At 37.9% G+C, this 17,822-nt stretch overlaps 1 protein-coding gene across 2 annotated transcripts in view; it reads left to right on the top strand.

Annotated features, from left to right (window-relative positions):
• Positions 1-17,822, top strand: part of Lrba (LPS responsive beige-like anchor protein) — a 571,922-nt gene that overhangs the window by 49,418 nt on the left and 504,682 nt on the right. For both annotated transcript variants that reach the window (XM_006976444.4, XM_042279232.2), the window contains exons 2-3: positions 14,725-14,956; positions 15,422-15,522. In XM_006976444.4, coding sequence (XP_006976506.1) covers positions 14,725-14,956; positions 15,422-15,522 — 333 coding nt within the window. The remainder of the gene's footprint in view (positions 1-14,724; positions 14,957-15,421; positions 15,523-17,822) is intronic.

Consider the following 17,822-nt stretch of genomic DNA (forward strand, 5'->3'; position numbering starts at 1 on the left):
TATTTTATAATTTAATTTAATTTTTACATATCAGCCACGGATTCCCTTGTTCTCCCCCAGCCCACCCCCCATTCCCATCTCCTCCATGGCAAAGACTCCCCTGAGGATTGAGTTCATCTTGGTAGATTCAGTCCAGGCAGGTCCAGACCCCGCCTCCCAGGCTGAGCAAAGTGTCCCTGTATAAGCCCCAGGTTCCAAACTGCCAGCTCATACACTGAGGACAGGTCCCGGTCCCACTGCCTGGATGCCTCCCAAACAGATCAAGCTAATCAACTGTCTCACCTATTCAGAGGGCCTGATCCAGTTGGGGGCTCCTCAGCTATTGGTTCATAGTTCATGTGTTTCCATTCATTTGGCTATTTGTCCCTGTGCTTTATCCAACCTTGGTCTCAACAATTCTCGCTCATACAAACCCTCCTCTTTCTCGCCAATTGGACTCTTGGAGCTCTACCTGGGGCCTGGCCATGAATCTCTGCATCCGGTTCCCTCAGTCATTGGATGAGGTTTCTAGCATGACAATTAGGGTGTTTGGCCATCCTATCACCAGAGTAGGTCAGTTCGCTCTGTCTCTCAACCATTGTCAGTAGTCTGTTGTGGAGGTATCTTTGTGGATTTCTGTGGACCTCTCTAGCACTTTGCTTCTTCCTATTCTCAGGTGGTCTTCATTTATCATGGTCTCCTATTCCTTGTTCTCCCTCTCTGTTCTTGATCCAGCTGGGATCTCCTGCTCCCCCAAGCTCTCTTTCCCTCGACCTTTGCCTTTCATTACTCCCACTCACCTCCAGGTTGTTCATGTTCTATTATATGTAATTTTACCATGTTAAAGTTAAAGCCTTCCATTTTGATTAGTCATAAAATGGGAGGGAGGTGCTGTGGGATGTTCTGTACGCTGTGAATATGTGTTGCTCTGATTGGTTGATAAAGAAAATGCTGATTGGCCAGTAGCCAGGCAGAAGTATAGGTGAGATAAGCAGACAGGGAGAATTCTGGGAAGACAAAGGCTGAGTCAGGAGATACCAGTCCACCATCCAGGGAGCAGCATGTAATGGCACATAGGTAAAGCCATGGAACACTTGGCAACATATAGATTAACAAAAATGGGCTGAATTTAAGATATAAGAGCTAGGTAGCAAAAGGCTTGAGCCATAGCCATGAAGTTATAATTAAAAAAAAAAATCTAATTTATTAGTTTTCCCCAGCGAATTTACATTTGGGTCTGAAGTCTAAGATATAACTGTTTATACTTTGTGGAGAAAACAGATTATTCTTTTATGTGTTCCAGATCTTACTGTTCTTCAAAATAAGACTTCAGATTAGTAACTATGAAATTAACAATATAATTTAAAAGTACTGAGGGAATGATAATAGAGGTAGGGTGCTTGAACAATATTAAGTACTATGTAATTTTACAGTGTAAACACATAATTAGTCACAAATATTGAGATGATTGATTTGAATATGAAATGTATGGCCATTTGCTATTTCTGTGGTGTTCCAGTCCAGGCAGTGTAAGTTCAGTGGACTTGTGACTACTTGTCACCAGTGACAGATTTCTGATTTTTAAAATATGACAGTGCTATAAATCACTAGTTTGCTAGATTGAACTAGTAATCTATTAAAGAACATGGCAGTATTTACTGTAGATAAATGCAAATTTAAAAAGGTTCTGTGTATGAAGGTTTAAATGATTTATTATCCTTCAGTGCATGCCTGAGTCTGAAGTTATGTAATAGATTTAGAAAATTTCATTTCCTGTTTGAAGGTTCACATTTGCATATTTTTCTCTAATGTAAGTGTTGGAGCTTAGTTGATAGAATATGTAGTAAAACTGATAATACTATTGCTTAACTTTTGGGAGGTGTATTACAATGTCAGTCCTTTTAAAGGTATAGGGTAAGTGATTAAATATACCCACTTTTATTTTATTTATTTTTTTCTGGGACAGAGATTGAGGAGATTGTATTCTCTAGGTGGCTTAAGAATTTATGTTCCCATGAGCTTTCTTTCTCCTTAATTTTTTTTTCTAACAAGTTGCATTTCATTCAGGTTTTAGTATGGTGGAAATAACCAGTGGAACAACTAATCCTGTAACAAATTCTCATTTCACACAGTTGTGTTTTTCTTATTGATTCTTTTGAGACAGTTGTTCCAGTTGCTGAGGCTGTAGTGTGCAGCACCACAGTCTAGCCTCTTTGTTTACTTACTTATTTGTTTCTGAGGCAGGCTCTTGGTTTATAGCCCAGGCTGACTTGAACTTGTGGTCTTCTCGCCCCATGCTCACCATTGCTGGGATTATAGATACCATACTCAGATCTACTTATTTTAAATTTAAACCTTTTGTTTCAGGGCAGTTGCAGAGTTACATGCAGTTGAAGAACTTACAAAGAGAGATTCTGTCTTCTTTATCTGCTTTCCTCCAATATGAAAATCTTGCAAACACACTATAGTGTTGATAGTGATATAATCAAGATAATGAAACCTTGAGCACGCGTGTGCCTCCTGATGACCTCCTGTAGCCATGCCTCCTCCTCCCAGCAGTCTTTTTTCCCATTATTTTGGCAGCTGAAGAATTGTATATAAATGGAATAATATATGAATTTCTGGGTTTCTCATCTAGTACAATATCCTGAAGACTTATTTAGGTTGTTGTGTGTATCAGTAGTCTGTCCTGTTTATTGTTACATAGTGGGTATGGTGAAAGTCTTCTGTTTCCGTTTTTAGGCTATTATTGAAAAAGCGCCTATAAACACTCATGTTAAATTTTTTTTTCTAATGGTGCAGAGTTCTTTTTTTTTGTTTTAAGGAAGAATGCTAGGTGTGCATTTGCTAGCTCAAACAGTAGTGGCGTGTTTATTTCTTGAGAGAAATTACTGAACTGTTCCTACAGTGGCTGTGTCAGACTTCACACCCCACCGGCAGCAGAGAAGTGATTCAGTTTCTCCACAGCTTCCCTAGAAACTGATGATTTTGTTTTAGTCATTCTGATTGATATGTCCTGATACCTCATTGTGGTGTGAATTTCCTTAATATCTAGTAGCTAGTAACTTTTTATTATATGTTTATTTGTTTTCTTTGTGTCCTCTTTAGAGAAGTATGCTCTGTTCTTTGGTTTATTTTCTAATTATTTTTTTCTGCTATTGAATTTTGAAGTTGAGAGTTCTCTATATATTTTAGATACCCTTTTATCAAATATTTAGTTTACAGATATAGGTTTTTTTTTTTTTGGAAGTAAAAGTTTGTAATCTTTGATCAAGCCTAATTCATAAGTTTTCCCCAGGGAATTTGCCTTTGGATGTGAAGTTTAAGAACTCTTAAATTAGCCCTGAGAAGTTTTTTTTTTTCCCCTAGCAGTTTTATATTATGCATTTCAGCCTGTGATCCATATTAAGCCGGTTTGGGTTGAGTGTGGTACTTGTAAGCATTTATTTGTTTGCTTATTGATGTCTAGTTGCTACAGGCCGTGTGCCGAAAAGATCTTCACCACTAAGGTGCTTTAGTTTGTCAAAATGCGGTTGAGATAGTGCATTTCTAGATTCTCTGTTCTGTTCCCTGGATCTGTGTATCTGTCCTCTTGGTAACTTCTCATGGTCTTGATCACTAGAGCTTTGTAGAAACCTCACATTAGGTAGGCAAACTCCTCCCACTTTCCCCATTTAAGATTGCTCCTCTGTTCTAGTTCATTTGTTTCTTCTGTATAAATCTCTGAATAATGTTTTCTCCATCTGTAGAAATCTTTCAGGGATTTATGATAGAAACTGCTAAATGTACCTCTGTCACTTTTGGGGAGTGCTGATTTGTATAAACATACACCCTTTCTCCGTTTATTGAGACTTAGCACTGCAGTTCTACACGGTTTGGGGTTTTTATATCTAAGGGGTTTTTATATTTCTGTCACTTGTAAATGTCGCTATTTTGATTTCATTGCCCATATTGTCATTGTTAATAGACACAAGTAGAATTGTCTTTGTACGTTTGTTTTGTAACCTCCACCTTCCTAGAAGTCACGTCTTAACTTTGTTAAGAAGGTTTGTATTCATGAGAGGTAGCCTGTACGTGTGTTGCTTGGGGATCAAGCTGAGGTTTTTTTCTTTCTTATCTTTTTTCCCCATCTATGTTTTGAGTTGAGAAGCATAAAATTAGTGATCATTTTGAAACATTTAACAGAAATATCCAGTGAAATTATGTGGATATTAAAGTATTTTTTTTGTTTAAAATTACAACTATTTTCATATTAGTTACAGGGTTATTAAAATTTTCAATTTTATGTTGAGAAAGTTGTGGTAGCTTGTGTTCACATTGTCCAGTTGTGGGTCTCGGTTTTTGAAAAGAAAAGCTTATGAGTTTGAGACATTTCTTCCAACATAAGTGATTTTACTCTTAGTTTTTCCTCTATGTTGAATTAGCTACAAATTTTTAAATTTAATTAAAAAAATTAAAAGATAATCACATAATTTTTTGTCTTTCTTTCTTCCCTCCTGTTGCTCACATTCAGCTCCCTTGCTCTTTTTCAAAGTCATTACTTTCTTTAATTGTTATTGTTAAATTCTCTTTCTCTCTCTCTCTCTCTCTCTCTCTCTCTCTCTCTCTCTCTCTCTCTCTCTCTCTCTCTCTCGCTCGCACGCAAACATGCACGTGCGTCTGTTGTTGGAGGTTTTTGCTCTTTTTTGGGGTCCTGCCACCCAGTTCCTACATAAATCACACACAGAAGCTTATTCTTATGAATGCCTGGCCTTAGCTTGACTTAGTTTCTAGCCAGCTTTCCTTAACTTAAATTATGCCATCTACCTTTTGCCTCTGGGCTTTTCCCGTTCTCTTACTTCTGTAAATCTTCCTCTTACTCTGTTGCTGGTTGTGTAGCTGGGTGGCTGACCCCTAGGTCCTCATCCTTCTCTGGCTCCTAGCTCCCTTCCTCCTTTCTCTATTCTCTCTGCCTGCCAGCCCCGCCTATCCTTTCTCCTGCCTTGCTATTGGCCAATTCTTTATTAGACCATCAGGTGTTTTAGACAGGCACAGTAACACAGCTTCACAGAGTTAAATAAATGCAACATAAGCAAAAGTAACCCACCTTAAAATAATATTCTACTACACGCGCCTAAATATGTTCAGTCCTCAGCCTGTTTAGTGTTACTTATATGTATATAATTTCAGGGCTGACCACTTGGCATTGGATAATTCTTTAGGGGCCTCATCCCCGGGGAAGACTCTCCTGTGTTCCTTAGTTCCTTAGTTGTGTAGGGATGGGGAACCTAGAGATTTCTCCTTTCTAGGTTAGCCTGTCTATTGATGTTGTGCTTTTTTAGATCTTATTTAGGCAGCCATATTGTTGAGGTACTATGAGTGATGTTTCCCTGTCGTTTCTAGGAGATACATTCTTACAGGAGATTTCCTGGTCCTTTGGCTCCTAAAATCATCTGCTCCCCTCTTCCATGATGTTCCCTGAGCCTTAGGTGTAGGATGTTGTATATGTCTTAATTGTGGTTTGCTACATGGTCTCTGTTGCAAAGGGAAGTTTCTTTGATGAGTGGTGGGTGTTACACTTACCTATGGGTATAGGATAAATATTTATAATGCAGTCAGGAATTATGCTGGTTTAGTAAAGAGGCTGCTGCAGTAGGTTCTTCCATCTAAGAGGAGGTTTGGCTTAGGTAGTTGGCTAGGTTTCCGGTACCAGACATGATTTTTTTCCTGTTGAGTAGGCCTTGAGTTAGAGAGCTATTAGTTACCACCAAGATAAAAGTGACACATTGTGCTCTTTTATTGTGCCATACCAATAGTTGTGGTTCATGGATTATTGGTTACTTCCCTCCCTTGAAATCTTGTAAAGCAATTTCCAGTACTATGAAAGATAACCCTTTAAGTCAGATCTATCTTGGGTCCTCCTGATCTTGTGTCTGAAGTAGCAATAGTGACTAACCTTTAACCTTTGCAAGGCAACCAAGGGCACCATCAATAGCCTGTACTGTTTTGAGGGTCTCTTGGACTGTCCCCACCAACAACTAAAAAGGTGGCTTTTCATGCCTAACATTGTTTTGTTTTTTTTTTGTTTTTTTTTGTTAGTCTATGGCTCTTGGGTGGAGTGTTTTCTGCCCAAATGGGATAATTTCATTTAAACTGTGTGTGTGTGTGTGTGTGTGTGTGTGTGTGTGTGTGTGTGTGTGAGAGAGAGAGAGAGAGAGAGAGAGAGAGAGAGAGATTTTTAGCTTTTTGAGAATTCTCCACACTGATTTTCATAGTGGCCAGACCATATTTCAATCACACCAACAGTAAATAAGGTTTCTCTTTTCCCCATATTTTCTCTAGCATTTATAGTCAGTTGTTTTGTTGATCTTAATCATTCTGACTGGGGTAAGATGAAATAGCAAAGTTATTTTGATTTGCATTTTCCCAGTTGCTAAAGGTAATGAACATTTTTGAGATATTTCTTACATTTTATTTTATGTGTATGGTTGTTTTGCCTGCATGTATGTATGGATGTGTACCACATGCATGCAGTACCTGCAGAGGCCCAGAAGAGGTCAGATCTCCTGGAGCTGGAGTTACAGATGGTTGTAAGCCATCATGTGTGCTGGGAATTGAACCCACATCCTCAGGAATGAGATGCTGGGATCTGTATGCTTCAGGAATCCATTCTCTTATCCGAATTCCCCTGGATGGACCTGTGGCCAATGCGATTATGTCATCTAAAGTTACCACTCTGTTGCATAAACCCTGGCACAAATCCATAAAAGCAGGAACCCCCCCCTTTTTTTTTTAAATTAATTAAATTTTTATGTGTATGATTTTTATTGCCTGCATGTATGTCTGTATACCATGTATGTGCGTGATGACTTTGAGGCCAGAAGAGTGATTTCTTGGAACTGTAGTTACATATGGCAGTAAGTCATCAAGTGAATGTTAGGAATCAAGCCCTGGTCCTCTGTAAGAGCATCCAGTGCTGTTAACCAAAGAGCTATCTCTTTAGGCCTCCTCCTGGCCTTGCTTTTAAAAGACAGGGTCTCACTATGTAGCTCTGGGTAACTTGGAACTTGCTATGTACACTAGATTGTCCTTGAACTCACAGAGATCTGCAAGTAGAATCTCTTAAAACCAAATCTGTTCTCTTAAGTTCAAAAGCTTTCTTTTTTCTCTGCAAACATTTTGAAGAAGGTGCAGCCCGAAGGCTTGCTGTTGACACATAAGTCAAAGTGTATTGTATCTGTGACCACAAAGCAGCCTTGCAAAGCTTCTTAAGATGAAAAGCTCTTTCCTTCTACTGGACCCCAAGAAAATATGTACTTATTTCTTAGAAATGTGCAATGAGTATATGATTTAGACAGTGACAACCTTTTCTAACTCAGTCATTCATGATAGCTCAGTCATGCAGGATAGCCGTTACTAATATTCTTTGGCGCTTTTCCTGTAGAACTATTATCATATATGATACATAAATAAGATATAGTTGTATAGGAGTCTATAAATAACTCCTCCAAAAGCTAACATCCTTTCAAGGTTGAAAACAAATAGCAATCTAGAAGGGAATTTCTGATATAAGACAAATGCAAAATTTATTAAGTGTTTTAATTTTTATTGACAATTAATTTTAAGTAAAGTTTGTTTTTTATTTACCTAAAGGAACTTTTTTTTTAATATTTGAGTCTGATTCAGAGAATGATTTTGTTTTCTTGGCACTGTGAAACAGTTAGATGCTCCTTTGGTCATCCACTGAATGGCAAATTTGTAAAGAGTAATAGTGTCACTTTCAGTGGCAAGTGATTGAGGACTGGGCCATTACTTTGGATAACTTTCTATTGAAAGGGTTAGTGTGAAGTAAAGGCGGGGGGTTATGCACGTGCCAAAGAGTTGAACATTCTCCCATCTATGTATTAGGAACGCATTAAAGTAAGGATTTACTACATTTCTGCGTAATTTTGTTAAAAATGTTTTGAAACAGTTGCAGTTTCTTGAGTTCTAAATATCTCTGCCTCATAATGAATTAAATATTTGAGATTAAAAATAAAAAGAAGGAAACTCCCTATATACAGGATTAAAGCGTAGTTTCAGCTAATCTTACTTATATTCTTGGCACACAGGTATAGATTGTAAATTTTGTTTTGTTTTGTTTTTTTTGAGACAGGGTTTCTCTGTGTAGCTTTGGAGCCTGTCCTGGAACTCACTCTGTAGACCAGGCTGACCTCGAACTCACAGAGATCCACCTGGCTCTGCCTCCCGGAGTGCTGGGATTAAAGGCGTGCGCCACCACCGCCTGGCTTTATAGACTGTGATTTTAATTCCTGGTTGTACTTGTGTCTCAGTTGCATTTTCCTCTTTTATTTACCCATCTTTTTTTCTCCATACCAATTGTTTTTGGCTTGTTTTATTGATTCTTTTTCAGTTTTTTAAAAACATAATTCTTTATGGATTCTTTGGAAATTTCACATCATGTACCCCAATCCCACTCATCTCCTGGTCCCTCCGTATCTGCCCCTCACCCCTGCAGTATGCTCCCCAGAAATTAATTAAAAACCAAACAAACAGACAGAAAGCCCACCTTGCTCCTCCCTCTTTCCAACACCTCTCCATCCTAGTGGCATTAGGAGCTGCAGTGTGCCACGCAGTAGACCCTTTTGTCCAGTCAGCCCCATCTGCAAAGTGTTCATTGCAACGAGTCACTGGTCTGGCTCAAGGCCTCTAATTTCTGGCACACCATCATCACTGGGCCCTTATCAAAACTCCTCTCAGATTGCCTGTTGTTCTCTTTCAGTTTTAATTAAATATTTTCAGCAGTAGTCATTCTTATGTATTCAGAATCAAAATTTACTCAACAATCAGGTCTAGGAACTCATGTTTTTAGCTGAATATGTCTTACTGTGTATGTAAGCATTTTAGTGAAAAATATGAGAAATAAATATTTTCTGATTTTTCTTAAATAATTACAAAGCTCATAAATACAGCTTCTGCATTATTGCTCAAGTATTTTTGTTTTGTAGAGATTTAGTATACTGTGCTGGGCATGGTGGTGCATGCCAGTGATCCCAGCACTTGGGAGGCTGAGGCAGGAGGATTATGAGTTTGATCTCACACACACACACACACACACACACACACACACACACACACACACACGCAGGAGGATTATGAGTTTGATCACACACACACACACACACACATAATAAAAGAGATTTAATATGTTAAGGGGATACATTTTTTTCCTTTACTTACAGTTTGTTATATTAAATGTTTGCATGTGTGTGGCAGCATATGTGTAGATGTGTGTGCAGGTATTTGTACATGTGTATAGAGGCAGAGGTTGACATCAGCTATCCTTGATTTCTTTCCACCTTATATATTGAGGCAGAGTCTCTTACTGCAACCCGGAGTTTACTGATTCTATTTAGTCTAGCTAGGCAGTTTGCTCTGGGGATTCCATCTTAACATTCCGAATGCTGGGATTCCAGGTGGGCTGCCATGCCTAACTGGCATTTATGTAGTTCTGGGGATCTGAACTCTCTACCTTATGCTTGAATGGAAAGTTCTTTATCCACTTAAATACCTCTGAAGCCTATGGTCTGGCATTTAAAAGAGTTTTGGAGAATGTTTCCTGGGGAATTTAGTTGGTACTATCAAAAAACAGCTTCAGTAGACACTGGGGTCATGAGTTTGCTAGGGCTGTATAGCAAAGACCTAGAAATTGAGCTGCTGAAACCTAAGAAACTTAACTGCCTCAGAGTTTTGTATACTAGAAGTTAAAATCAAATGTGTTAGCAGTTTGGTTCTTCTGTAGACTTGTGAGAATCTCTTTGATGTGTCCTTCCTAATCTCTGGAGCAGTGGTTCTCAACCATAGGTTTCAACCCCTTGGGTGTGTGTGTGTGTGTGTGTGATGGATGACCTTTCACAGAGGTCGCTTGAGACTATTGGAAAACAAACACAGATATTTTACATTACAATTTGTCGCAGTAGCAAAATGACAGTTATGAAGTAGCAACAAAAATAAATTTACAGTTAGGATCACCACAACATGAGCAACTGTTTTTAAAGGGTTGCAGCATTAGAAAGGTTGAGAACCATGCTCTGGAGGCCTTGCAAGAATCTTTGCCATTCTTTGACTTATAAAATTACCATCCAGAACTCTGTATGCATCTTTATCCAACTTTTTCACTTGTGTATGTCTCTGTATAAATTTTCCCTTTTTATAAGAATAGTAGTCACTTTGGATTAGGGCTTATCCTCATGACCTCATCTGAACCAGTTACATCTACAACCAGCCTATTTCCAAATAAGATTACTTTCTGAAATAAAGGATGTTAAGACACCATCATGGCTTTATTTATTTATTTATTTATTTTTGGTTGTTGTTTTTTATTTTTTTGCAAGACGGGGTTTCTTTGTGTAATAGCCCTGGCTATCCTGGAACTAGCCCCATAGACCAGGCTGGCCTCAAACTCACAGTGATCCGCTTGCCTCTGCCTTCTGAGCACTAGGATTAAAGTTGTGTGCCACCATCATTTGGCAGGTTTTTTTTGGGGGGGGGGGCAGGGAGCAAATAATTTGGTTCATAGTGGGGGCCACATGGCACAGTGTTGCTTATTGAATGATCTTATAAGAATGTAGTGAGGATTAGGCTATGTTTTGATTTTAAAACTTATTAGGAAAAATAATACAGTTCTTAAAAATAGATTGATAGACAGTGTTAGTGTTACCACCTGCTATTATGTAAGTGATGTGATATTTCACTTAAAATTCTCTCAAATAGGGCCTGTGAGGTGGCTCAGTGGTAAAGGTGCTTGCTGTCAAGCCTGAAATCTTAAGTTGATCCCTGGGAACCACATTGGAGAAGGAGAGAACTGACTTCCACAAATTATCCTATAACCTCCACATGTGTGCCATGGTACACACACCACATATTCATACACAAAACAAATAAATGTAATAAAACATAGTCACAGATACAGTTTTATAACTTCTGAGAAGATTTAACTATAACCATATGTATTAATTCAATAGTGGTTTCTGAAAAATAGGCTTGTGTTTGTCCTGTTGAGAATCTGGGCAATGGACTGCTGCAGTGGTTCTGTAGTTATCAGGATCCATGATATTGGTGCACTATAATCTTCATCATGAGATGGATGCTTAGCTTCTGAGATGGCCCCTCTAGCTATTGTCACTGTTTATATATCTTATGTACTATGTAGGAGGACAGTTGGGAAGACAGGTCATATTCCTTTTTATAAAAGAGTAATGCCAAGGCTGAGATGGGAGGGTTGTGAATTTGATGTCAACCTAGGAAAATAATGCATTCATGTCTGTGTTAGTACCTTTTATGTATCCTGCTCTCTTAAAAATGTTAATCTCCAAGTATCTAGTTTTCCCCAAGGACCCATTTCTGTATGAATGTGACACTGTTCATGGAGAGGAACTTTATTTTTAGTTCATTTTATATGTAAACAAGCTCAGAATAAAAACAATTTAGACATTTTTAGACAAGTCACAAGGACTAGAGTAATATTTGGTCAGTGGCAAAGGTTGAGATTATACCTTGCCCTGTCGTCTGTTACATGGTACTCTTGTCCTGTCTCTGAGGAGAAACTTAATAAGTTCACATTGAGTTGTCTAGAGCAAGCACGATCCCCCGTGAAGTACCTGGATGTTGAGTAACAGTCTTCTAGCTTCATAAATCTTTTGAAGAGAAGATACATATTTTTCATCTTCCTGTATTTTTTGTTTATTATTTTTTGAGAATATAAGTGACTCAGCTTAGTGACCAATTTTAAGTTAAGGCATTTTGTTAATAAAACTATTGAGAAGAAAATTATGTACAAATTAAGGCCTTGGTACAAAAGTTGTACAGGTTCATTTGAATTCTTTGAATAAAATACTTTAAAAGGTCTGTAATCATATACATTAAACTGTGACCTATATAAAGCATGTTATGCCACCCTGAAGGTTGCTATAAAAATTGTTTATGAAGTTCATGCAAGACTAAAATATGTTGAAATGGAGAGTTTTGAAAAATGTTCTCTATAGCAGAGGAGACCAAATCATGCTAAAATGCAGGAAAAGACTATACATCAGTTTCCAGGCTACATTATTCAAAAAAATACAACCATAAAAAGGTAATAAGATTACATTTTCACATTTCATGCCTGGTAAAGTGCATTAGGCTGCTCAGATATTCATAACTCCCCGTGACATTTGGAAGATTACATTTTGGAGTACAGAGCCATTACTGCCGCTCAGATAATAACCCCGATGCCTGGGCCTGGCTATGATCCTCGTCATTGGAGACAAATTTGTGTTTTGAAGGTTGATCAGCTTCAAATAACTATTAGAAAGGGTTAACCTGACATATTGTAGACTCTCTGCATGGTTTTTAGGTATAATAGATATGCATGCATACAGTATATCAAATCTGCCACACATTTGTATGTACACCTTTCAGTCATCAATTTTCTTCTTGAAAGGTGTATCTTACAATATTTAATGCAATGGAAAAATATTTAAAACACCTGTCTGCATATTGCTTTCACACTATAAGCTCAATTTAGAAGCTGGTGAAATATTTGGGGCCATTTTGGAAATTACTTTCCAAATTAATTCTATAGCTTCTTGGAAGGGTGATTGCTGATGGTAATATATACAGATCAGAATGAAAGATGGATGTAAGTAATATTAAGGTGAAGGTGAGGCCTCTCAAGTTAGTTGCAATGAGGTTTTTCTCCTATTTAGTTCTACCCAGAAGGCATATAATTGTTGAAGAGATTTTCACAGTATTAGAACTCTCCTTATTTATTTATTTATTTATTTATTTATTTATTTATTTATTTATTTATTTAGCAGTAAACTGTTTATGTCGGTTGGTTTGTCCACATGCTGTTTGTGTACATTTGAGGACGTGCCTTTCTATACTCAGCTGAGGATTTTGAGTTTCTGTCTACTGGAGAATGTTGCTGCAGTTGTCTGCCTTCCTGTTGTGTCTAGATAATTTGTCACATGCCATTTTCTCTTTCTGCTTTCCTCTCATGAAATAGTGACTGTAGGACCATGTGTTATCATATGTAACACTTTATAGGGTTATTGGTGTGTTATGCCTGTGGAGATTTATTGTTCGTTTGCTGCCTTTCTGCAACTTTATAGTATACTTTCTGACCAGAAATTACTCTTACGCTCAAAGAAGTTACTCTTTAATTATGCATTCTATTTTCTGTTTGGATTTTCACAGATAGTATACCCATTTCCTCAGCATTACTAATATATGAGAAAACCTGTTTCCCCAAATACTTGCCCATAGTACATTTTATTATGTACATTATTAAGGTCTTGTAATTTTTATAGCACACCTATATAATTTTTATTTTGTTTTTATATTAATTTTGTGAATAAAATTGAGGTTTTCGTTGATATGTCATGGTGTTGTTTATAAGACATTGTATTCATTGCTTTGTCCCAAATTTCACCTTTTTTTTAATTTTGTTTTTTAGAGACAAGTTTTCTCTGTGTAATTTTGGTGCCTGTCCTGGATCTCACTCTGTAGACCAGGCTGGCCTCGAACTCACAGAGATCCTCCGCCTGGCTTTGCCCCCCAAGTGCTGGGATTAAAGGCTTGTGTCACCACGACCCCCAAACTTCACTTTTAAATTTTCTTTTAGGAAGTTATTTATATTTACAACATGAATCATGAATGATTTTCTCTTGTGTTGTAATTATATTTTGATTTTATGAATTTCTTATGTACTTAAATCCCCCCAAATTACTTAAGATTAAGCACAGAGTCTTATATATGCTAGGTGAGCACTCTAACACTGAGCTATAGATCCTGCTCAGAATTTTAATGTGTATTAGTTAAATTTATCAATGAGAAGTCCAGAAATCTAACAATCTTTTTTTGATAATTAATTAATTAATTAATTACTTTTTTGAGGCAAAGTCTCCAGTAGCCTAAGCTGGCCTTAAATTCACTATTTAGCTATGGATAACCTTTAACCCTTCAACACTGTCTCTCTCTCTCTCTCTCTCTCTCTCTCTTTTTGAGATAGGGTCTTACTATATAGTTCTGACTGCCCTGAAGTCAGAGATCTGTTTGCCTCTGCCTTCTGGAGTGCTGGGAATGACATGTACCACGATATCACTATGCCTGACCTTTTTTTTTTTTTAATTTGTTCATTTTTATTTTATGTGTATGAGTGTTTTGCCTACATGTATTTAAGTATACTATGGGTTTTCCTGATAGCCTTGGAGGCCAGAAGAGGGTGCCCAATTACTTGGAATTGGAGTTGAGGATGGTTGTGTATAATGAGTGCTAGGATCCAAACCCAGACCCTCTGTGATAGCATAAAGTGCTCTTCCCTTCGGAGCATCTCTCCAGGCCTGATCTTGAACTCTTGATCGTCCTGCCACTTCTCAAGCACTGGGATGATAGGCATCTCGCCTAAAGAGTTTAGAACATAAGTTTCTATCATTTCATGCCTCTGGAAATGACTTCCTTAAGTTACCCCATGTTTGTTTTTTTGAAAATATTTTAATTTTTATATTCCAAGTCACAAGCCACTTTGTGCTATCTAGATTTGAAGCTTTTGTCAGAGGATTTATTTTTTTGAGATTTAAAAAAAAAATTGAGTATTTTGTTTGGAGGGTAGGGAAAATGTTGTGAATGTGTAGTCATTGCTAATTTGAAATTAGGAACAAGGGATAGTGGTAATAGGTATAGAGTAATGCCTTAAATATGCTTTTCTTTGTTTTCCCTTGGAAGCTGGTAGGAGGCCAGTTTGATTTGGAGATGAACTTCATTATCCAAGAAGGTGAGAGTATCCTCTGCATGGTGGAGCTGCTGGAAAAATGTGATGTCACTTGCCAAGCAGAAGTCTGGAGCATGTTCACAGCCATTCTGAAGAAGAGCATACGAAACCTTCAGGTCTGCACAGAAGTAGGCCTCGTGGAGAAAGTACTTGGGAAAATTGAGAAAGTTGACAGTATGATTGCAGGTATAACTTTTCTGTAAAAATGTTAAGAAAAAGTTTGATTTTAAATATTGTATTTAAAAAATTTCTTTTAGCAACATCTTAAAAGTAAAAATACTTGATTATGTAGAATTATCTATTTAAAATTTATTTATTATTTTTAAGTGTGTGTGTGTGTGTGTGTGTGTGTGTGTGTGTGTGTGTGTAGGAATGTGTGTGTGAGTGCAATGCATGCAGAGGCCAGAGGTGTCAGATACCCTTGGAGCTGGAGTTTCAAGTGGCTGTGACTTACTTGACAGCTCTGGGAACCAAACCCAGGTCCTCGGGAAGAGCTGAATGTGCTCTTAACCACTGAGCCATCTCTCCAGCCCCGTGGCATGTATCTGTACCTCGTATGTCCAGACTATTAGGTGAGCACATGTGTTTTAGTTCTTTATCTAGAAATATAAGTAGCTCACCTTTTTTATTGTTTTGTTTGCTTTTTCTCAGATCTTCTCGTTGACATGTTGGGAGTGCTGGCCAGCTATAATTTGACAGTTAGAGAACTAAAGCTTTTCTTCAGTAAACTTCAAGGAGATAAAGGACAATGGGTAAAAAACAAAAACAAAACAAAACAAACAAAAAAAAAAAACAAGTGAAAATAAAACATTCCAAGCCCTAAATGCTCTGGTATTGGAAAGTACCTCTCCCAAGTACATTAGTAGCTTATAAAGTGACTGGTACTGTATTCTACATGTGGTACATGTCAAATTGAGGGGAAGAGATCAGTCAAAATAGCATTTCTGTGTGCATGGCCACTTTTGTGTCCTAGGTAGACTACTTTTTTGGTCCTTGTTAAATTGGTATTGTAAAACCATATATCTGTTATTTATTGGAGTTGAAAATGTGTTAAGTAGCACCCAGTCTCCTTCTGTTCTGGGTGGTAATGCTCCTCACTGTGAACAGGGAACAGTGTCTGCAGGTTAGCGCCGTCCTCTTTAGGTGCAGTTGGTGGTCTTTTGTAGTAAGTTGTGGTGGATTTGTTTTGAGTCCCAGGTACCTTATGAAAAGCACTTCTTCTTGCAGTTTACGTAGCTGTTTTTAGAGGAGTACTAATAAATATTTGCTCCGTTTTTGTTTGTATCCGTTAGTGACTTTTAGAGATCATTGTCTCTAGTTTAGCCAGCTGCCCTATAATTATTAGGTCTATGAAATTTCATCTATATTTGTGCCCTATAATTCATCATGTTAAAATTTATATCCTTTAGCTTGTATGTTGCAAACTCCAACTCTGGTACTTTTCCAATGTTCTATGCTGATGTTAACTGAGCTCAGTCATGGTCCTGTGTAGTTTACCACGTGTTTACATTAATATTTGTCCCCTCCATAGCTTTGTAATTTTTATCAAATTTTGAAAAAAGTTGGTTATTATTTCTCCAAATATTACTTCCTTTTATTCTTCATTTTTCCCTCATCTGGGGCACCAAATTCCAGGTAACTTTAGTTTTATTAAATTAAAAAAAATGTTTTTGAAAAGATTCTTTTCCTCATTGTTTTTACTCAGGATTGTGTAAGACTCAGCCTTATACAAGTGCTTTCCCATTGAGCTGTATTGTCAGAGCCCAAGTTAGATTCCTTGATACTGTCCAGATCACTGAGATCTGGTCACTTTTTTTTTTTTTTTTTGGTCTTTTCTTTTTGAGCTTTGTTTTAGATAGGTTTTATTGCTTTAGTCTGAACTTAACTCATTTTTTAACTCATTTTCCCCTCTGCAGTGTTTTAATTCTATTCATTGGGAATTTCAGATGGTGCCTTTTTTTTTAACCCTTATCTTTTTTTTTTTTTTTTTTGATGTTGTGTGTCTGTTTGTTTATGTGTGCACATGTTCGTGTGTGCATATACTGTGGAGGCCAGAGGATAGCCTGGGTATTGCGTCTCAGGTGCTGGCCACCTGGTTACTGTGTAAAGACCTCTCACTTGCCTGGCAGGAAAGGCCAAGCAGGCTAGGCTGGCTGGCCAGTGAGCCCTGGGGATCTGTTTGTCTCCACTTTCCCAGTGCTGGGATTATGAGCAGAGACTACCACACATCTCTTTCTCTCGCTGTAGCTGTCCTGGAACCCTGTGTTGTAGACCAGATGTCAGACTCACAGATACTCTCCTGCCTCTGCCTCCCTAAGTGTTGGGATTAAAGGTGTGCTCCCCCCCCCCCCCCCCCGGCTGTGCACAGTGCCTTTAAAATGTGAGCTCAGGTCTTCATGCTTATGCTCCAAACACTTCACCTGCTAAGCTGTCTCTCCAGTCTCCCTCCATTGAAAAATTCCTTTATGTTCATAGGTTCTTTTCAGTTCTTGACAATGTTAATAATCACAATACTGACGATGATATGATAAGAATAGCAACAAGTATTCTTATCTGTATTGTTCTATAATTTTATCATTTTCCAGAACAGTATTTTATCCATTGGTATTTCTTCCTGGTTATAGGTTACCTTTTATATCATGGTTAGATACAGTGAATTGTATGTTATTGTCAGGTTTCTTTTAAGATTATCAGACTGTTTGTAGAGCCATGTATATATTACTTCAGGATGCTCTTTCTTCTTTAAGTCTAGTTTTAAATTCTTTGCCATTCAGATTTAGAAGGGCTTGTTACACTAGGGCTGGTTCTCCTTGTTACTGAAGCCTGCTTCCCCAAGGTCCCTGCCTATCATGTGGAGCACAAGATGATTTGCAGTTCTCCATAGCTCTATAGGTCAGGATTCCTCTGACTTAGAGCCGTCAGTGCCTTGGCCCTGTAACTTTGTTAGTGAGCCAGGTTTCTGGGGCTTTCCTCTGTACATCTCCTTCTGCTGTAGCACTCTGCCCTTAACTCTGTCTGCTTGAGACTGCCTCCTCAGGTTTCTCTCTGTATG

This window comes from Peromyscus maniculatus, chromosome 6, assembly GCF_049852395.1.
Source record: "Peromyscus maniculatus bairdii isolate BWxNUB_F1_BW_parent chromosome 6, HU_Pman_BW_mat_3.1, whole genome shotgun sequence".
Lineage (NCBI taxonomy): Eukaryota > Metazoa > Chordata > Mammalia > Rodentia > Cricetidae > Peromyscus > Peromyscus maniculatus.